Raw genomic sequence first — 21,712 nt, 5'->3', positions numbered from 1 at the left:
ATCGACGACTCATTGTTTTCTTTTCATTCTCCGTGGGCTGGCAGACACCCCAGATAACCAAATATACGTGGAGGCAGGCTGAAAAAAGCTGCCTGGAGCATAATATGGCCCCTTTAAACACTTACAAATTGGAACACAAATACTGGTAATATTTTAACATTATTACAAACTTCAGATTTGTGCAAAAGGAGGCCACATAGGTTTGGTCTGAGAGCTGCCCAGGATTAAAAATCAGATATTCTGGTTGTTTTTTATGGTAAAGTAGCAAACTTTAGGAGCCTTGGTCAATTTTTTTACTAAATTAATAAATGTTCAGACGTGAACATTGTGTCAACAGAAATAAATATTTCATCAAAGGCTCACAGCACTTCAGATCTTATAAAATAGCTGTACAAAAACATGGATCAGAAGTCCTGCACGTTACATGTAAATGAAGTCGTAGAGGAAGGAAGCCTATTCAACACTTGACTGAGGAAGCATTAGTATTGCTGCTTCCTCAGCTGGTAACTGGCACCTCTGTGCTCTCAACACAGCCTTGCACTAACAGATTTTTCAAAAATGTATGTAAACAGCATCACAGCATCCTGTTTTAATAATTTATTAATAAGTTCAGCTGCACCATCTGCCGGTCAGATTGGGGGGCGAGGACGAGGGCGGTGCAGCAGGAAGCATCGTCAGTCTACGTATCAGTCGCCACAGTCTGACTCCTGGGTTCGTCACGCTCCACTTGGATGGTGACGCCGGAGAAACCGAACTCGGAGCGCAGGAGCTCCGTTGCCTCGGTGAGGACGATCTGCGAATCGGCATCTTCGTCTGAAGACACAAACACAGACGTTTGTAAGGATTTGATATATTTCTGAACATAAATCATGACTACAGTAGTCTCTTATTGATACTTGATGACGACCCATCCTGAATGTACGTTATCCCAGATTTGTCTTATTCACAACCACAGCTGCACAGTGACACCACTTTTCTTTATATAAGAAAAGAAGCTGGTTTTGTTTTTGACTTTGCTCATTTCATCCTCGACAAGTTTGTGATTTTTCTCGCATTACTTTTGAATTATCCACATCACGTGTGGATTTTGTATGCCACACAAAACATCCCATCAATAATTCCTCTTTAGATTAAAGTGAGTTAAGACTAAAGCAACAAAGGAGTCATTCATCGTACAATGTACACAATTCAGAGTTTTGACAAAGATAATGAATTTGCTCCTGGGCGCCACATCGTCGGGCACTCCGACTGTGTGGAGAACAAATAAGCAGCAGTGTTTGTTTTCGTCGTCACCTGTGACCACGTGGACGGAAAGCAAAGCGTTGCTCATGTTGAGGCTCCACACGTGCAAACTGTGAACGGCCACGACTCCTCCGACCGACAGCAGCAGCAGCTCTCTCACCCTGCTGAGAGGAACGTCCCGAGGAGATCCTGCAGGGGAGACGAGGAGAAAACTCTGACTGTCAACAACAGAAACTGTGAGTGACTGAAACGAGTTTATTATAATGACTCAGCAATAAACTCTACATGAAGTGGTTACCCTCCATCAGTATCCTGAGAATGTCCTTTGTGACTGGGAAAGTCGTCCCGAGAACGAGAACCGAGAACAGGAACGTACAGATGGGATCTGCTACTTTACACTCAGGCTGAGAGGAAAATGGAAAATGGAAATATGATTAACAGCATATGATAAACCACAAAGCCACTTCAATTACTACTGTAAAACTAAGCAGTTAAAGGATAGAACTGAGGATAGCTACATTTTCAGCCATGAAAAATCTCTTCCTGACTTCCTGAACATTTGTTTCTTGGACAAAGTCTCAAAAATATGTAGTTTCACTTTTGGAGAATTGCTCAGGAAATACCTAATTAATAGTCAAATGTTTAACTTGGAAAAAATATAATGTCAAGATCCACTTTCTAGCTTTTCCTAGAGCTTTCAACCACATCCCACTGACTTCATCAGGTGAGGGAGTGATGTCATATGACCAGAGACAAGGTCTTACAATTATCCTGCCCCTTAACGACGGCCTGTCGTCATGTGACTGACGTTCCCTGCTTAGTTCAACAGGATGAAAACGAAGCAAACTCCCTCCACTAGTGATGAAGGCCACAGGATGCAGTGGAAAGCTCGGGGGAAAGTTTGAGACTGTACCAGCGGCTCTGGCACCTTAAATTCGGTTTACTGATTTCTGGACACTGACCCAGATGTGGATGACGGCGGCAGCGAGCAGGACCCCGACGCTTTGCACCAGATCTCCCACCACGTGGACGAAGGCCGCCCTCACGCTGGCGTTGCCGTGCCTCCGGCGCTCCACGTCCCCCCGCCGCTGCTGCTGCCTGCTGCCGTGGCTGTGTCCGTGTGGGGCGCCCGACTGATGGAGGATCAGGACCATCCTGAATAAAACAAAAATGTATCAAATCTATATTCAGGGGAAGCGTCCGATCGCGTCTGATGATCCGCAGAGTGAACTCTCGTCCCACTCACAGGACGTTGATCCCCACGGCACAGCCGGACGTCATCAACATGATCCGACTGTCGATGTCGTAGTCTCCGTCTCGGATCCTCTGCGCCGCCGAGAGGAGCAGCGTCGCCGTCAAAGCCCAGATGGTCACGACGGACAGTAACATGCCCAGGATTTCTGTTAAACACAACATTTATAAATCATATTACTTCAATATTTTACAGTGGAAAGAAAAAATAAGTGAATCCCTTGGAAATATCTGCATTTATAGAGAAGTTTGTCTTTGTTGACGTTAGTCACACATGACTATGACAATATTTGAACAAACAACACAGATCATTGTATATGTTCTTGTCTGTAAGTCATAAAAACAAAACTTTGTGAAATTGCTGTACTGGCTGTCATTTTTGGAGTGTTTTGTTTTCGTATTTTGACCTCACCTGCTCGATGCCACCCGAAGGTCATGGTCTGCGTCCGAGGCCTGGACGAGATCCACAGAGAGAAGATGCTGATCAAGATGCTCCCGAAGTCGGTGAGGAGATGAGCGGCGTCCGTCATGATGGCCAGACTGTGGGCAGCGTATCCGCCTGCAGAGGAGAGAGGAAGGACCCGGACACTGTCAGAGGAAGGAAGGAAGGAAGGTAGGTGTGTGTGTGTGTGTGTGTGTGTGTGTGTGTGTGTGTGTTTGATCTTACCGATCACCTCCCCGATCATGAACACGAGGGTGAGGGCGCAGGCGATGAAGAGCTTCCTCCTGGCAACGAGTCTCGCGTCACGTTCAGCTGCGGACGTCGCGTCGTCGGGTTGACACAGAGCGAGCGCGCTGGAGGCGTCGTCACCGAGCTCCGATCTGGAGAAGTTTTCCTCCAGAGCAACCGTCCTGAGAGAAGACCAAACTGGTTTCCCAACAAATTGAGATATCTTGTGTGGAGAGAAAAAAACAAAACAACGTACCATCCAAGTTGTTCCACTTGATCCTCGATCAGATGTTGTTTCTCTGAGTCCGTCGGTGACTCCATATCCTCGGGCGATGGCTCTTCAGTGACTCCCCAGCTTTTAACTTCACCTGGTCAAAGTGGAGCTTGAAAAGCTGCCACCTGCTCCAACACACACACGTTTGTGTTTGTGTGTTTGTGTGTGTGTGTGTGTGTTATCTGTCAGAGGTGGAGCGTCGCAGCAGCCAATGGCAGCAGAGGTGCTGCTCACCGCCACAAAAAAAAACTTTCGTTTGTTTCCACTCATTAGCACCCAAATTTATTTGAACGGAAAAACAGTGAATTTGACAGAAACAGAAGTTTGAAAACATGTAAAAGTTGATGGAAGAGTCAAAGACCAGGGAATGTTGAGATTATGAAAGAAAATGAGAACATTTTAAAAAAATAGACTCCTTTTTTCTAATTAAAAAAACAACCCTGATCAAATTTAAAAACAAAATTTAATATATAGAAATATAAAATAGAATATAAATATGATGAAAGAAAGGTTAAGTTTTATATAAACATCAATTTGATATTAAAACAATTTAAAATATATCTCTGAAATTACATGAAACACGATTCCTGTATTTAACATAAAGTCAATTTTACCACACCACCGTCACAAACCACAGAGGAAACAGCGTCTTCAACAGAAGCTCTTCTGGAGAAATACCAGGAATCCAGAAACATTTGGCAAATACCATCATAACGGTGTTGGCATTGTGTTTCAAGTGTAGAAAAAGTGTCAGCAAGTTGTGCGATTATGATCGGCATCTATAAAAGTCTTCGCCCGTTGTGGTTTTTTCCCTTGAGGTCACAGAAATGTGCCGGTAGGAACAGTGAACTACCAACTGCTCAGTGCTGCTCGACTCAACGTGGTGGAAGAGACCATAGTTTGATGAGAATATTGATATTCTCATATGGAGGTGATCTGCCTAGCGTAGCATAAAGAATGGAAACAAGGGGAAACAACAACAGAGTCAGACCAGCTGTTTCATCCCTGCCTCCATTCTTTTTGTGACACTAGACAGTCACGCTTACAATGTGTGGCGCATTAAAGTTAGAGTTATTATAAGTAACACGCAACGGTGAGGAAAAGTTATCAACCTCCCCCTCGACCCCGCCTGTCAGAAAACTTTATTTTTGCTTTAATCCCTGAGGTTTAACTTTCAACAATCACAAAAACCACCACTTGGCCGACTGACGCCGATTAAACTCATTGTGATTCGGTCCATGTTGAGCCGACGTGTTCCCACAGCATCGTGGCGCGTTTGGGGGCTTTTAAATATGCGCTTAGGATTTTTAAAGTGCATTGTCATTTGTCACTGCAGCACAGAAATCGCCTCTATGTTCAAAAATATAAGTGTTGAAGAAATAAATATGAGACAGGATCAAAGACAAACCCGTTGGCATTAATAAAAGACAAGAAAAACGATGGCACAATGGAATCGCCGCACGTTTTTCTCAAGACACTGGATGAATACTCGTCAACAGCCACGAGCTGGTTCGAAGACAGACGAGACTCTGCCATGATTCCACTCACTCGCTCGTTCGTTCGTTCGTTCGTTCGTTCGTTCGTTCGTTCATTTCTTCATTGTCCCGGCTGGGAGGCCCCGGGCCCCGAGGTGCCGTTAGCCGCTGGAGGCTGAATCACAATCGGTGCGTTTTCACCTGCACGAGTGAAAAACAGACAGTCTTTAATGACAGATACAGTTTATTTATTTTACTTCTCTGCGAAAACATCTATTTCTTTAAAAACGGAGACATAAAAGAAAGAATATTTTATTTTCATATTTACAGAAACGAAATAATTGAAGTTTGAGGACCACTCATCTTACCACGTCTGTATTTATCATGGTACCATGTATATTAATACTGTACATTTTACTATTACACTTGTCTCCTCTGACCACAGGAGGCTCCAAATCCCACACCTTACAATTTTTGAAGTTGTTCAACAAAGTAAAAATGCCACATAATTGCAGCATCCTGCTTTTTAAATAGAACGGTCCGCTGCTTTTCTCTGTTTTATATAAATGTAAACTGAATATTTTTGACTGTTCGACAGACAAATCGTGATATTCAAAGACACAACTTTGGGCTTGGGAGGAGAGAACGTCACCTGGATTGTAGTCGTCGGCCGCAGCAGAACTCGGCTGAATGACTATCACACGATTTCCTGCTGTGAAACAGAATTGAATATGATCAATAAAGGACCCAGGCAGTATTTTATAGATTAGAACAGCGTGCGACGGCATTAGAGAGCAGGACAACAGACACAATTGCTGAAACAAAGATAGTGAAAATGCAGCAGAATAAAGCTTTGAATTGAAGCTCAATGCAACTCGTGGTGTTTTGAGTAAATTTAAAGAGAAAACAAGTCTCTTGAGATCAGTGGTTCTCAAAGTTTGGACTGAAATGATCTCCTGAATTCATGACGGATCCTTCAGTGTCTCCTAGATTCTCTTAGCTGCAGCATTTCACGGCTCTATATTTCCAGAGCAGCACAGAGCAGCAGTCGGCGGAGCACAAGGTGAGAGTCACTGCACCTGAAGAGAGAGAACTTTACCTGTAACGTCATCGGCATCGCCGGCGGCAGCAGCAGAGCTCGGCTGGGTGATAATGACGTGATCTCCTGCTGCGAAAACAGAATTCAACGCTGAGCAAACCACACGCTGCATTGTGAGTGAGAATATACGAAACCGTCTCCTGAATGTCGCCGGTTAAAATCGTCAACCTTTTGGAGCTCTCTGCCCGAAAAGTGACAGGAGACATCAACCGCGCAAAATGACGCGATTCTCCGCGCACGGATCAATATTTTGTCCGCTGTCCAAGTTTGAGTGAAATCGGGAAAGTCCCTCACCTGCGCTGTGTTCTCTGATCTCGCCATCCAGGTCGTCCGGGTCCACGTAGTAGGCGGCGTCCTCGTCTCCGGACGACCTCCACCTCCCGCAGCAGAAGCAGCAGCAGCAGCAGCAGCAGCAGCAGGTGAAGAGGCAGCCGCACACCAAAAGGGCCTGAACACGAAATAAAATAAATAAAGAGAAGCACATGAATCATGTCAATATACAGCTCACTGTATACGAACACACCGTTAGGCCACAACGTTAAACCATGAACTGCCTTTGTTGCCGTTTGTCGAATCCAAACTCATCTTACAAAATAAAGGATAGTGTACGTTTTGAGGACATGACAGAATATTTTGAAGACTGGATGACATTTTTAACAATACCTGCCTAAATTAAACATCCTACTTCTTAAATACATTATAGAAAGATTCTATCTTTGTGGGGAATCTATTAATTTACTTTTTTAAAAGCAAAAGACATTTAACTGGGACATGATCCTCCCTGGGCCAACGAGTTCACATCCTTTTTTATTTTTTATTTAAAGTCAGAACAGCTCACTTTGTTATATTCAGGATAAAAATGTTCTGTTGATATATGGTATAAACAAAAAATAGAATTAAAAGAACACACTGCCTAATAAACAATAGCGACAGTGTAGAACCTTGAATATGAAGAATAATTCATATGTACTTTTACATAAATATGTCCTCCATTTCGGTTAATTTCTTCTGACTGGATGATTATAACCTGAGCTGTGATTCAGGCAGAAGATATATTCTGTTAAAGTCAATTTTTTTTTTTGCCAAACTCGGTAGAAGAGGGCAGAATATTTTGTTCACGCCCGAGTCGTAAAGTAACTTGTAATTCTGTTTTGAAGTAAAATACAATGGAAGGTTTTAACACTGCAACTGGTGGTGTCTTGTTAACCCATTTCAAAATAAAATAATCCTAAAAAAACGACACTTCTCACCTTGAACCAGCACTTGCTCATGAGGAAGTGGTACTTGACGCTCTCGTCGCCAAACTGCTCCGCCACGTAGAGGCCCATGGATCCGTACTCGTCGTAGATCCTCCGCTTGTTCTCGTCGCTGAGGATGGAGTTGGCGTTGTTGATCTCCTTGAATTTCTCCGCGGCCTCCGGGTTGTCGGGGTTCTTGTCAGGGTGATGCCTTAGTGCCAGTTTCCTGCGAAGGGTGGGGGAAAAAAAAAACGTATGAGATGGAAATTGTAATTCTGGTTGACACCAGAGGGGGGCAGTGGTTAACGTACAACTGGAACTAAAGATATTATCCGTCAATATACAACATGAGTGAGACAGTGTGAACACAGATCCCATTTCACGTACAAAAACTTGGACATAATCCAAAGGGCTGCATTCAGTAAATTAATATAAATCTGTTTTTATAACTTACTTTGCTTAGACTGGAGGAAAACATGGTAGTTTCCCAAATTTGAGTGAGTAAATCACTATTTTATAATTAGTCATATTTATCGTGTGCTCTTAATACTGTAAATCTATCAAGAGAAACACAGATACACTAACAGTGTATATTTTTTTTACACATTGAATCTCTGCCGAGTAAATTTACAGTATGTTATTAATATTCCAGTTTCCACTTACTGAAACTCATATATAAAATCATAAAAAACACCGTATGAACTCTACAGCTGTGAATGTCTCATGTTTATGTCTATATTGCATGTTTACTTATTAATTTCCCCCGAAGAATAAAGCATCGTCTTATCTTCTCTTGCCATATCTTGGTCTCTTCCATGGCCTTGATCGCGCACACATTCTCACCCGTTTGGAATCATATGTTGTCAGTTCTGTTTCTTCACTGACGTTGTAAAGGAAAGTGTTTAATATCTGCACCATGTCGCCAATACGTCTACTGAAAGCTGACATTTTCCAACCCGTCCTCCAGTGAATAGAACGATCACAGAGCTTTTGACTGAACTTCAGATTGTTAAAATTTGAAAATATGACCCGTCACAACCTCAGCTGTCGACTGACAGCAGCATTTTTCATCTCGAGGTTCCTCAATTTGTTTCTGACAAAATCCACGAGGACACGAAAACCTTCTCTCGAAGTCGAATCCTTCTCTCTCTACAGGTTTCTACCTGGATTTTTTGGGGGATCTTCAACTACAACTTTGACAAACGTCTGTTGCCCAGAAGTTACTGTAACTGTCAACTTTCACTTCCGTTTGTTGTTTGTTATTCAAAAAGTAATCGACAAATTTGCATGAGAATGTTTATCAAAGACGGGCCACGGTGATTACACTTTGGGAGGGATGATCCAGATCCGTATCGGGACGTTTTTGATTTGGGAAAAAACGTGATATTTGAGTCGTATCTTCGGCGGGGTACGGTCGAATTGTCAAATCTGCGTAGGAAGTTTCCTAAATCTTGAAGTTAGCCGGCGGTAGTTGATCGGCAGCCATGATGAGAGCTGTTTGGACTCTTTAGGTACGATGGAGATTGGGAATGCGAGATTGGGGTGAAACGGCATATCGGTGGGGGATTGATGAGCCTCGGTGCAGGTCTCGTTGTTTTCTGGTGATTTTCTGATTGGCTCGTGTTGCAAGACGTAGATTGCACTCGATTTATTTCTAATCTTGTAGCATTTTTTTTTTTTAACAGACTTAATCATGAAATCCGTTGGATGACATCTCGTTTGAAAGTCGCTTGCTGAAGTTGGACTAATGTGCTCATTGCTGTTATGGAGTTTTCCTTGACGAGTGAGGTTGACAGAATACGACTGAAACCGACGAGCATTCTAATTCTGGGTGGGGTGGGATGAGATTGCATCTCATCCTTTTTTCTTTCTTTTTTTTTTTTCCTCCTGATTTTGTCAGCTGCTCATTCAGGCTGCCGGTCTCCCGCTCTGTCACATCTCAAACATGTTAGACTGGATTCAGACATGGCGGCCGGGGGGGAGGAGGAGGAGGAGGAGGAGGCGACCGCTGAATTATTACACTCACTGCCGTGTTAGTGAAGCCACCTCTTTGCTTCTCTCAAGTGGCCATGAGACGTTTTAAAACCGTGGCATCAGACCGATGCGAGGCGAGCGGGTGCCCAGGTGTGATGTGCAGGTATATATATATACATACTGTATGTATATGTATATGTATATACATATGATATGATAGAACACACCTGTACGCCTTCTTTATGTCCTCCTGGGAGGCTCCTTTCTCCAGACCCAGCACTTTGTACAAACTGTCTCCGGCCGTTGACATTTTCCTCTGCGGCCGGTCCGGATCCTCCATGTTTCACAGCTTCTAAACTGAAAGAAAAACACACCAACAGAAGAAGAAGAAGAAGAAGAAGAAGAAGAAGAAAAAGCCCAGGAGCTCCAGTGAAATCCACCGGGTGGGAAACTGACAGGTGAGCAAGTGCCTGCACGAGTCCTGGCCACACCTGCAGCACACCTGGACACATGACTCGTCAACTCACACAGGGGGCCTCGTCGTTTGACTTGAAATATCATTGTTATTATTATTGTTTTTAACAGGTTTGACCCCTGCTCGCGCTGCGGCGGTTAGCTCGCGCCGGGCGGAAGTGTTCGCTCGCCGAATGGTGCAGGTACGTACCGGCGGATCGATCCCAGATATCGAGAGTGTCGATCGAATCATCGAGTCCCGGATGTGTCCCTGAGCGTCTGAGCCACGCGGAGGACACTTTCTACTTGTCCTGCTCCGCCGGAGTCGCAGAGCTCAGCCGGCTGTGTGTCGAACACGAAGCAGGAAGTTTAGTAATAAAGTTGCTTTAAATCGTCGGGCGCGCGCGCGCGCGCACTCGTCTCTCCACAGTTGTGAGGACGCTCACAAGTGCGATTGACCTGATGACATTGTTGATCACTGTATTTATCATTCATCATTATGTTATCTACATATATATACATATATATATACATATATATATATATATATATGTATATATACATTTATATATACATATATATATGTGTGTGTGTGTGTGTAGATAAACACTTTCTTACTAGCTGTGTCCCTTTCTGATATTTTAGCAATTTCATTTATATTTTGACATTTATATACATACATATGTATATATATATCTATATATAGATATATATATAAACACTTTCTTAGTAGCTGTGTCCCTTTCTGATATTTTAATAATTATTCATATGCAACGACATTTATAGTTTGACATTATGTTCTTTTTAAGTAAATCTATGTTAATCTAATGTTGTCGTGCCTGCGCGCCCTTCACTGTTTTTTAGCACTTATTTTAGCCCCAGCACTTTTAATCAACCCTACATTTTATTTGATCTTCATCTGTGTGGGCTTTTTATTTTTATATTTATATTCTATATTAATTTATGTTTACGTGATACAAGGAATTACTCTTCTCTGGTCTGGATTCCAACTCAAACCTTCAAAGTGAGGCGGCACAAAAACAGGATTTTGAAAATTTAAAGGGATGCCCTTCTCCATTCCCAAATTGTAAATGACTCCTTTTGAGTATGAACATGAAGAAATATAGATCGGTTCATCTTTAAGAAACGAAGCAAACTGATTAATCTGAACATTGAACGAACTTTGGGACTTGAAAGGCAAAGACTGCGACACATTCACACACTCTTTGCAGGACCAGCAGGAAATGAGATGCTTGTTTTTTCTCCCACTCTCGGCTTTTCACTCTGACATGTTTTTCTTTTTTCAATAATTTCAAGGTTCCCCTACTTATCCACACCTCTGAGATCCGGCTGTCACGCTCCCTTAGTGGGCCTGCTCAGCTGTAACCCTGATGGATGGTGAAGGTCATCTCCGTGGGCACTGCTCCACGTTGGTCTTTTGTTTTCTGGTGCCACTGTATTGTCACGCAGCTCTCAGCGACTTGTTAGGATCCACGCGACAGCTGACGGGTTTCGGTAATTTCAAGGTTTCAAGAGTGATGGGTGAGAAGTGGCACAGCGTGGGAGTGAAGGAGGCAGAGCATTACCTCCAATCACGGCCGAGCCTCTCAGCCTCGGGCCGCGCTACACACAACACTTTACAATCAGTCGCCGTGGTTAATAAAGAAATATAATGTCCACATGATCTGTTATTTCCCCCTTTGAATCGACATCCCGGGCGATAGATCCTGAGAAAGGAGGGGTCTGCTGTCTCTCAGAAATAATCCCGTTTTACATTCACCAGGAGCTTCATAGTGGCTTTACAACTGGAATGTTGATGCATTCTGACCCCACTAATCAATAATTTGAACGTGAAAAAAAACCACGTGTACATTCAGCTTCCTATCAGTGGAGTGTGTCAAGTGTGACACAACACACAGAAAACAGTGGGAGGGTTCTCGTCTCATTTCCTCTTCAAATGGCGTCGCGTCAGCAGAATCCGGAGGACGAGCTGAGTGACGCAGACAGTCTGTCCTCACTGGACCGATGACGAACATCAGACATAGACCCGGGGGGCCGGGGAGCCTGGCGTGGCAATTACAGCTAAACACCAGCTGTTCCAGGACAGCCCCCCCATCAACATCTGGAGCCAGCGGAGCAGTGCTAATTACCTGTGAGGTTTCATATTTTGCACCGTGTCCCTCTCATACATCTTTCTCTGCTTCTCACAGCCAGGACTTGATGTGGTTCGCACTCTCCGGAGGGATTCCACAGATTACAAGCCTCGGGCGGCGTGGTTACACTCCAGCTGCCCGCCGCTGTAGCAACACCACGTTACAGCAGCATCCTTCTGTGGACAGCCAAATGTGATGTTAATGAGGCGACAGCGAGAGCAACCAGGCGCGTTGTAATGAGTTAATTGATTTGTGGCAATATTATCTGGGGCAAGTTTGTGACTGCGACTATGGAAAAAGCCTTGAGAGGTTTCAGATATAATGACAACATTAAGAATGCAGTTTAGAGTGTTGTAGACCAGCATCAATACAAGCACTGCAGAGCTTGGAGAGCATCCAGCCAAAGGGACAACTCTGCAGACACCTCGTAAAACATAGACTTATATAGGACTTCAGAAGGTATTATGCAACATCTGGTCATGCAAGGTAAAAAGGAAGATTAGAGGGGCTTCAAAGGAAAGGTCAAAAGGTTATCAAGAGGCCCCTAACGTAATCATCCAAAGTACAAATGATGTGGACCTCATCAACTGCTATCATTACATATGTTTTGTCAAAAAATACACCACAAGAGCTTTTGAAAACTTTGCCCGCAAGGGTTCATTTAAGTCACGTTTGTCATAATTCAGCCATGTCTTATTCGTGTTATCATCGATCGCCATGTTCTGTTTGTGCCGCACACCCCGTGAACGAAAGAGCAAACTCTCCCCCTGCTCCAATCTCAGAGTCACTTTGATTGGGGATCCGACAGCATACGACGCCTTTCTTCTCATCTGCCGCCTGCAGAAGGGTCAGAGAGGGTCGAGGTACCGGAGCCTCTGGCCCTCCGTTTAACGAGTCTCTCTCCTCCCACGGAGCTAAAGAACTGTACACCCAATGGCGACGGCTTCGGTGCACGTGTGATATCTTGGGGAATAAATTGATGTTACGCTTACCAGCCCCTGAAGAGGAGGCAGAGGTGGAGGACTCCATCACCTACAGTGTTCTGACATCAGTTTTGGCTGCAGACGAGTGACATTAGCCGAGGAAGCCTTTAGGTCAGTGCCACAGGGCCGTGCTTGTATTTTCTGTCCTCGACAGTTTTGGTTTAATCTGACTGGGAAGCGCCTCATTGGTATTGGATGATCCCATTGTCATGTTGGGAAATGAGAGTAACACGCAATGATTGGTTTAGTCTGTGTCGGTTCAAGCCTCTCGTGTGTTCTCTACAGTTGTGACTTGCCATGAGTTAAAGGACGAGGCGTTGAGTGACATCAGAGGAGGAGGCGCTGTTGGAACTGGGTCAGTTGGACAGTGGGTCACTGGGCCGGGCAGCACCACACAATCTGCTGAGCACCTTGAGGCGCATGTGAAGGACACAGATCATCAAGTCAGAGGTATTTCAATGTGTCAGTGCCCAAAAAGATTGAGTTTCCGAGGCTTCTCCGGGGGCGAACAAACTTTGTATTCCGTCATGATTGACTGCGTCATCGAAGAGCCTGAATCACTTTTGTATGCAGTTTTCCGATGCCAGATAATTTCTCTCGGTTCTCTCCCACAGTCAGGCTTTTTTTTTCTCCATCAAATCTCCTCGTCGCGTCTCCGCAATTTATTTCTCTGTCACAGAGCGAGAACGAAGGGGCCCATGCAGCGATGGAGAACATTCCACAGAGGGGAGGAAACGAGGTCAGTGATTCTCAAATAATAGTACTGCCTTCATCAGTTGCTCTGCGGTTTTTGTTTTTGTCTATTCTATCATTTCCCTTTGATTTCTCTTTGTGCTGAATTAAAAGAAAACCTGCAGCTATCTCATTCACTTAGTGCAAAAATAACAAGTGCATTTGTTTGCATATGGTGCTGTTGTGCTTGCAAAGCAGCAGGAACGGGTCCACGGGAGCTTTGCATTCTGCAGATCAGCTCAGGAGCGTTCGGTGTGCAGCCTCTTTAGGAGGAGCTGTAAATGTGTCAGGCAGCGGCAGGGGAATGCCAACTCCTCTGGTCCCCGTAATTGGTTTTACGTGTGAGGAAGAAGGCCTGGATTCATTTGGAACAAAAGACTTGTATTCTGCATTCTCATCCTACATAGTCCGTCCCATTGTTTCCACGCTTTCATCCCCCCCACCCCGACTCCCACGCTGGAGCTGGAGAAGAAGAAAAAAAAGGCGCAGCCGAGAAAACAGCTCGAAGCTCGTTGTAATGAGCAGGTTGGGAGATACAGGGCCGAGTGGATTCAGCCGCGCCATCATGAAAGGGAAGCAACACGCAGGCTGCTGTGGTCCAAGTTGAAAACTAGAGAAGGTGGCGGTGACATTTGTGAGAACACTAAGTGTGTTCAGATGCTCAACGCCCACAGTGGGTTCATATTATCACGGATGAGGACGCCCCGCTGTGCCATAGAGCCTGTCAGAGCCTCCGCATACGGTCAAATGAATGACGACGCTCACACAGGTCTCCTGGCGTCGGCTCTGTACTCAGTCTAGAGTGAAAGTCCAGACTCTCAGCTTTGATCTAAAATGCATAAAAGACGAACGGTGATATCAGAGATATAGAAACCCTGGCGCCTTTTTGGCCAATCTGGCAGGAAACTGCTCTGTTTCTGAATACCAGTCTCAGTGACATTCAAGCACAGACTGTAGATAAAAATGGACGTAGTCTGGGAAATGAAGCCAGTGCGGAGAGTGCCCCGAAGCCTGTATTCTCCGGAATGACCAGCAGAGGGCGACTCCACTGGTTGCGGATAAGGGTCAGTTTCGATAGAAGTCTATAGAGAAAATGACTCTTCTTACTTCTCACTTGATCTGCGACGCCAGTAAACGTTTTCCTGAGGACTCAGTGGTTCTCAATCTCTAGTTTCAAGTCTTCTCCAATACAGCACGGTGTTCATCTGGTGAATTATGGTCAATTTAGAGTAAAATAGACAAAAATAGATAAAGAACCGTAGGCATGGGGGCTTGACGGCTTGTACCGTCCAATGGGTGGAGAGCTCTCAGTCAGACCTTTCATGACTCAGAGACAGATGATGCAAACCTCTCCCGGAGTCTGAGAGGAAAGGCTGGATTGTCGGAAGCTGTGGGAGGACAGGACGGGCAAGCGTGCGGAAACTGGCATGAGCAGCGAAGAGGTGGGAAGCTCGCAGCGACACATCATCCGCGGACAGACACCCACGCGGACGCGCACACACTCGTCAGAGCCCCTTCAAAAAATATGTTTTTATGTAACAAGCGCCTTGCCCAGAGCAAAAGTACGTGAGTAAATCCCCTTTCCGTTGCAAAAAATAGACGTCCTTTGATTACAAACAAACACTCTCGGACGTGACGCAGAAAGGTTTATCTCGTCACATGGTACCTGGCGGTGCGTCGAGCTGTCGGCGTGCCCAACACATTGTGTGACTTGTCCGTTTATGAAGATGCCCCCGTTGAACTATCGTTGAAGATTTTTTTTCAGAAAAACCCCCAGAAATGAAGACTGGAATTCTCTGAAATGAGTCAGCCAGCGTCCTAATTAATCGCGAGTTCATATCAACAGATTCTGAAATTATTCATAATTCAAATCTTAAAAATGCCCCTGATTGCTAACAGGCCTCAGACAAAACAACCATCAGCCTCATTAGAGAAACATCACTTTTCTTAGAGTTGAAGGTTTGAGCTTAGTGATACCAGTATTATGTGGACATTTTTTTTTTTTGAATCCGTCTGTTATTACTCCAATCCAATTACTTGGACAAGCATAACAGAGGTTTTGCTCTATTGTTAATTTTCATATAGTACGCATCATTCTTAATGCAGTGCTGATAGAAATAACAGATTTTTTTTGAAGATGTTGTAAGAACAAGACTCCAAACTCTTTGATGGTTGTGCGTCGGATTTCCTGCAAAACTCCTCCTGCTCACCGCTCCAGCAGCGGGCGTCCATGTGCACGGCAGGTTTCAGCTACACACGTCATTTTCCCATAGGACAGATTTGTTCACTGGTGGTATCCCGGTAAACAAATGACCTTTCCTTGTGTCTCCCGCCTTAACATGGCTTCTCAGCAGGGAAATGCGGCAAACAGGGGTTTGTTACTAGGCTGAGGCGTAAGGAAAGTTGTGTTTTTATAGGATGAAGTGAGTGTAATTTTGGGAGAATGGATTGTTTTACTAGGGCCAAAATTGCACAGCACGTGTTGAAGTTTCTTTTGTTTTCGGCTGAAGATCTAGAAATGTGGAGAATAAGAACTGTCTGTAAGAATGTTGTGGTAAAAAAGGGATGTTAATATGCAAAAAGATGTCTAGACATTTAGGTCAAAATCTCTTAGACCGGCAATTTATCAAAACCATCCTGACTTCGATTAGGTCGATTGCCTCGACCTCCAGTTCAGCAACGAGAGCACTGGTGAGGTCAAATATCTATGATGGACGACGGAGCCTGGATCGCAGTTCACATGCCAGTTCATCTCAAATGTTTTCCAGGAAGGGGTCTTCACCAGTTCCTTAATTGGAACGAGGTGGTTTAGACTAAAGCATGAACTAAATGAACAAACTAATACTAATGTGACAGGAGGTCGTGTCCATTGTCCTGCATGAAAGCTGGACTTCACCCGTCCACCACCCCAACCTGCAAACCTTTCCTCGCCACCCTGTGCGTACATGACACACATCCTCCCGCCTGGGCACTGAGCGAAAGCACTGGATCGACACCGTGACCTGTAGAATCATCCAACGTGGAGTTAATCCCTGTGAATACTTGGGCCGACGTGGGCTCATTCGCAGCCCGCGGCCTCGCGTGACCTTCAGAAGCTCCTGAGGTCAAACTTGTGAATGTGCTGATCACGTCACTTCGCCACATTCACCTCCTGCAAACCTTCCCCTTGTGCAACACCTCCTACATTATAACCATCTGCTGTCACGGAATCGCCGCAGCAGAGCGGGCACCTTGGGGTGACAAGAGCGCAGCGCCACTCTTCCGACCCGCCTGACATCTCGGTGCCGTGCAGCATCTTCGGCTTTACCTCGAATTAACTTGTGCTTACGGATTCAGCACCATCTGTGCCTTTCACGTGTGACCTGAAAGATGCATTTTCATGGTTCCAAATTAGGCCTTCGGGGTGAAACTGGGAATGACGTCTTGGGTTTATGGGGTTTTTTCTTCTTTTACTAAATGGAAATATATTCCAGGATTAATGACAGTCAACACGCTGTTCAGATGCCTTTTTTTTCTGCGGTTATTTTAGTGTATTTTTTGTCTCAATATCAAGACGTGGGAAGGGAAGGAGAGAAAATATAAATCACAGGCTATGAAAACATGGCCTCTGGGTAAAACTGCAACGTTGCACACGCAACATGGGGGTTTTTGCATCAGGCCACCCACCTGACAATAGTGTAGTGATGAAGTTTACAGATTGTTGTGTGCGTTAGTTCAGGAAACTTCATCAAGTTGAGCGAAAATGAAAAATTTTGTAGAAATTTGATGTGTTCAAATATGACAGTCTTTTATTGCAGGGAACCCGAAACAAGAGGAATGCCACGATGATGTGTTTCTTAGTTCTTAGCCGTTGATTTGGATTTGGCGCTCTGCCTCTCGGTGGCACGTTGTCCGTGAAAATACAAAAGAGGCTGAAACTGTAACCGAAGTACATTTAAGGGCTCCATTGCGCGGCCGGCACACAACCTTTCCCGTAAGTGGTGGGCCGGGGGCATGAGCGAGTGTGATTTTCCACTCGGCAAACTATCGACTGTGCGCTGCTGCTGCATTGCTAATGGAGAGCAACAGCAGAGGAAGTGCACTCGTCATTTCAGTGTGTGTGTGTGTGTGTGTGTGTGTGTGTGTGTGTGTGTGTGTGTGGAGGCTGAAGAGACATGTGAGCAGGTAAAGGCCTCCACGTGCAGCATCATTTTCTACTGTCTCCCGTGCAAACCAAACCAAGTGGACTCTGCAGGGAATCGGTGCTGCAATTAATAGCCTAATGATTTTTTTTTTTATATATAAGTGGGATGTGGATTTGCTACTGAACCGGGCTCTGCTGTTGCGCAGGGACTCAGACAATGTTCTCCGAACCCAGAACCACCTGAGGAATCAGGCACTGAACCTCAGTGTCTGTAAACATGAAATCAGTCGAAGCGGTTGAATGGTTCCGAGCTGCTGTGGGATAAAGCGTGCAAGTGATGTAGTTGAGCCTCGGGGAAATCAATGTGTCTCTAGGGATCATTCATTTGAAAGATACTTTTTGTGCTTCAATAAGAGAGAGACTTTTTTTTTTTTTTATTGACCAGCTCCAATTTTTTCCCCCTTTTCCTTTTGAAGAGTTATGGCGTTGGGAAATAGATCCCCACATGGATAACGCATTGTTTTCCACCGTGTCTCCTTTGATTATGGCCTGCACCCCCGACACCACTGTGCCTCAAAAAGCCTCCGTCCATACGTTCACTCCCCCCCCCCCCCCCTCCCAAGCCCCCTGTCTGTACCCAGCATCCAGCAGGGACTCCCTGCTGATGGAATGGGCTCTCGTTACCTCGGGCTTCGTTGCCAGCCGGAGGACTCCTTTGTTTCCCTCCTGTATAAGGAAATCGGAACAGGTGCAGGGAAAAAATGGAGCACGAGAATAAATATGAAAAAAAAACCCTGTATGATGTAACGCCCGAGTGCTATGGTGGAGAAAGGTGTGCAGGTAGCCAGAGGAGTTCCTGTATACGCTGCTTTTAATGGCCTTGTCTTTAAGATTGGAAAGGAGGAAATGAATGAAATGCTGTCGCAATGAAACTTTGATCTAATTAGGTTTTTATCATTCATTTTCATAGGCTTCTAATATTCTGAAGACGTGTTTCTTTGCAGAGTCCACCCTTCTTTCCATCTCTCCCTCAAATCTCTCTTTGTCTCGTAGCCATGCTCCCGAGGTGTAACATCTCTCTGCCGTTGAGAGTTGACCTCCCGCCGGCCCCTGGGTGAGGATAAGAGAGGTTGGCTTGGTGACCATTGATCCACTGGTTCGCTCATTGATACCCCCCCCCCCCCCCCCCCATCTCAGCAGCGGCAGCAACAGAAGCCCCCTGGGGAGCAATAAGAGGCAGGAAGAGGTGAACTCCACCTCCAACAGCAAAGGACATTAGAAAACCAACAATCAAGTGTCGGCATTGACCTTCCCGGATAGATGAGGCGAATCCCAAGGTGTCGGAATTTAAAAATGTAAAAATATTTACATTTAAAAGTAAATAATCGTAGGATTATAATTGGAGTCAAGTCAAATTTAGCCGCCTGAGAACGGAAAGCTTGTGTGTGTGTCGACCGTTGACTATATATAAACATGGACGACATGACAACTCCCCAAATGTGATGCCAAATCATATACATCGTCCCCTAGTGGCTGGCTGCAGCATAGGTCATGAACCCCGCCTCCTCCACGTTAGCAGATGGGACCAAATCAAAAAAGTCAAATGACATTTCCAAATTTCCAAAAGAGGGTTTCTGTCATTTTATGTAGCTCTTATCACAATGATGTACAGTATGTTCAAGTGTTTTTGTTTATTATACGTTTGATTTAAAATAGTTATTTGATGCTATAAACATTAGCTGAGACGTCACGATTGACAGCTGATACTGACTCGTGATTGGTCGATGGTGTGTATGGGCGGGACCTCGATATCCGTGGCTCGCCATCAGGGGCTATCTGGCTCCAAACGACATCAACAGATGGCAGCGCCCGAATCTGGGATATTTTGGCTTCGCTTTCATACAGTGAGAGGAAGTAGAGCGACGATTTACAGTCTACGGTGGCAACATGATTTATGTGGGTGAGGGAGGGGGGGGCAACTGAAGTAGATTGGTCTAAATATAATGGGATTTTTGCATGGAAACAAAAGTGTTGTAAGTTGGCAGGCCCAACTTACAACAATTTCACAAATTTGTCCCCATGATACCACGTCTCTTGTGTTCCTCAGAAACAGGAGCTTACTCTCAGACTTAGGAACCTTCTGGAATGGGATCATCTAAGTTTCTCTCAGAGCTGCCTGTTTGAGATTGGCCGCTCAAACAGGAAGTGGCAGTGTGCCCCCCCCCCCCCCCCCCCGAGCTTGAGGAGATTTACACAGAGGACAATGTCATCATGACGGAGGCGTCAGCAAACCTCACGTTCAAAAATAGCTGACAAACATTTGAGGCGAATCAACACTAGATTTGGTCTGATTCAGGCAAAGATTTACACGGACACATCTGCCATTTGTTTGTGTATCTTCTCGGGGGAATAATGAGCTGAAACATCGTCAACACAGAAAGATCTGGAAGAGGTTAGAACATGAAGAGCACACTTCATTGTTTAATTCAACAAAGATCTGAAATTCACATTGTCTTTTAGATTCGCCTTGTATCAGCAGCAGCTTTCACAGATCCCAGGGAGATTATTCCTATTTCCACTTCAATGTGTTTATCAGACACACGCCAAACTGATTATATCTTTACCAGACGAAGACGTTGATGTTCCTCCCCAGTCTTTAAACTGCTATGGAAAAAATATGCAAATGTAATCACACTGAGTGGCCTCACTCAGATCCCAGAAACCAGGCGTTCCGTTGAATGAGATTATTTCATCTAATTTCCCCCCATCAATAGCCACGCTGAGGACTATAGAGCCGGGGAGCTCTCGTTGCCATGGACGTCTCGGAGGTGACTGAGGTATGCGGCCGTGGAAATGGAGGAATGGCTCTGACTGAGCATGGACTGAAGGATGAAGCTCGGTTGAGAGCAGTCGCTGCTTTATCTCATCTCTCGAGGTGTCACTTTCCATGTTTTCCATCTCCTCCTCCTCCGGGAGGGAGCTCTGCAGCCGAGAGAGAGAAGAAGAAGAAGCTGTTCAAATAAAACACAGCTCAAACTCTGCAGATCCAAACTGTGCATCAGCTGGTTTGGTTTGAATAAGTTAAGACGGTGTTTTCTTGTCCCTCTCAGTCTCGTCTTTATAATTCTACCAATATATTTCACAAAGAACTACCATATGTTTTACTCGGCTTATTATCAGACAGTTGTATGATGCTCAAATGATTAGTCCATTAATCTGTGGACAGAAAATTAATAATAACAAGATTCAAAACCCTTTTATTTATTTATCAAGGAATAATATCATCAGATATGATGTGAAGTTACTTTAATTTATTGCAATATAATTACATTTTCTTTGAGTGTTTGACTTTTGGTTGAACTGAACAAGACAATATAAAGATGCCACCAGGGGCTATTTATATATATATTTTTTTTATGCCAATTGACAAACAAGTCAAGTGATCAGTCAATACAGGAAAGATGCTAATAAGAAATGATGATTATTTGCAGCCCTTTGAGGATACAAGTTAATTAGATGATAATGATTTTTGCATGAAGAAAAATATGGAGGAGCCTTGAAGGAGCTTTTAAAATATATTATATTTCTTTAAAAAAAATCAGTGGTGGAGTCAGTTTTAATGATGCAATCATATGGAACAATGTTTAATTCTGAAACCATTATTTATAGTGAATTTAACTGAAAAACTCTTTTGCACTTTTGTCACTAATAACTGAACATTGTTTACGTTGTGGTGATGCTCTTCATTAACTTAATACTCTGAATCCTTATCCCACCTCTAGACTAATCCTCTTAGGTGACCCCCCTTTAAAACAATCCAAAAATATACTCATTGGTTTTCTTTATATCCACAAAATAATTTGCAGATTATTTATCATGTCTGCAGGATCATGAATTGTTTTCCCTATTAATCTCCCAATGCTGATTCAGTAATTGTCTACACCATAGTGTGTGTTGTGTAAAGCTCATTAACGGACACCTCTCTGCTCCACACTGACAGCTGACTTGTCCAATGGCCGTCTGGAATCCACTGGCGGTCCAATAG

At 44.4% G+C, this 21,712-nt stretch overlaps 2 protein-coding genes and 1 long non-coding RNA gene across 7 annotated transcripts; 1 reads left to right on the top strand and 2 right to left on the bottom strand.

Moving 5' to 3' along the window:
- Positions 1-586: 586 nt before the first annotated feature.
- Positions 587-3,732, bottom strand: LOC118286805 (zinc transporter 2-like). The gene is made up of 8 exons (XM_035611514.2): positions 3,420-3,732; positions 3,161-3,345; positions 2,906-3,052; positions 2,489-2,642; positions 2,205-2,397; positions 1,541-1,646; positions 1,294-1,431; positions 587-813 (listed from the first exon to the last, which is right to left on the bottom strand). Exons 1-8 carry the CDS (start codon positions 3,482-3,484, stop codon positions 680-682), a joined length of 1,122 nt encoding a protein of 373 aa, XP_035467407.1. The 5' UTR covers positions 3,485-3,732; the 3' UTR covers positions 587-679.
- Positions 3,733-3,881: 149 nt separating this feature from the next.
- LOC118286808 (dnaJ homolog subfamily C member 5) lies at positions 3,882-10,070 on the bottom strand. Of its 5 annotated transcripts, none has more exons than XM_035611529.2 (7): positions 9,888-10,070; positions 9,451-9,580; positions 7,262-7,475; positions 6,306-6,459; positions 6,012-6,077; positions 5,565-5,621; positions 3,882-5,113 (listed from the first exon to the last, which is right to left on the bottom strand). In XM_035611529.2, exons 2-7 carry the CDS (start codon positions 9,561-9,563, stop codon positions 5,034-5,036), a joined length of 684 nt encoding a protein of 227 aa, XP_035467422.1. In that variant the 5' UTR covers positions 9,564-9,580; positions 9,888-10,070; the 3' UTR covers positions 3,882-5,033. The 5 variants fall into 5 exon arrangements, with proteins under 5 accessions (XP_035467422.1, XP_035467421.1, XP_035467420.1 ...); XM_035611528.2 differs by having other exon boundaries at positions 6,012-6,080; positions 9,888-10,068; XM_035611527.2 differs by having other exon boundaries at positions 5,565-5,624; positions 9,888-10,068.
- LOC118286810 lies at positions 9,294-11,498 on the top strand. Its single transcript, XR_004785493.2, has 3 exons — positions 9,294-9,681; positions 9,809-9,879; positions 10,994-11,498. It is a non-coding gene; the product is annotated as an uncharacterized LOC118286810 (long non-coding RNA).
- The last annotated feature ends 10,214 nt before the right edge of the window (positions 11,499-21,712 follow it).

Source organism: Scophthalmus maximus, chromosome 15 (assembly GCF_022379125.1).
Source record: "Scophthalmus maximus strain ysfricsl-2021 chromosome 15, ASM2237912v1, whole genome shotgun sequence".
In the NCBI taxonomy this organism is placed as follows: Eukaryota; Metazoa; Chordata; class Actinopteri; order Pleuronectiformes; family Scophthalmidae; genus Scophthalmus; species Scophthalmus maximus.
Note: the sequence above shows the minus strand (reverse complement) of the source record. Positions and strands in the feature narration are given on the sequence as shown.

Excerpts from the sequence above, each read along its gene's own strand:
- LOC118286805 (XM_035611514.2), bottom strand. The coding sequence starts at position 3,484 with ATGGAGTCACCGACGGACTCAGAGAAACAACATCTGATCGAGGATCAA. Across the intron at positions 3,053-3,160 it reads CATGATCGGGGAGGTGATCG|GCGGATACGCTGCCCACAGT; the intron begins GTAAGATCAAAC and ends TCTCCTCTGCAG. Across the intron at positions 1,432-1,540 it reads TCTCAGGATACTGATGGAGG|GATCTCCTCGGGACGTTCCT; the intron begins GTAACCACTTCA and ends TCTCCCCTGCAG.
- LOC118286808 (XM_035611525.2), bottom strand. The coding sequence starts at position 9,563 with ATGGAGGATCCGGACCGGCCGCAGAGGAAAATGTCAACGGCCGGAGAC. Across the intron at positions 6,460-7,261 it reads TGAGCAAGTGCTGGTTCAAG|GCCCTTTTGGTGTGCGGCTG; the intron begins GTGAGAAGTGTC and ends TTTCGTGTTCAG. Across the intron at positions 6,081-6,305 it reads GATCAGAGAACACAGCGCAG|CAGGAGATCACGTCATTATC; the intron begins GTGAGGGACTTT and ends CTGTTTTCGCAG.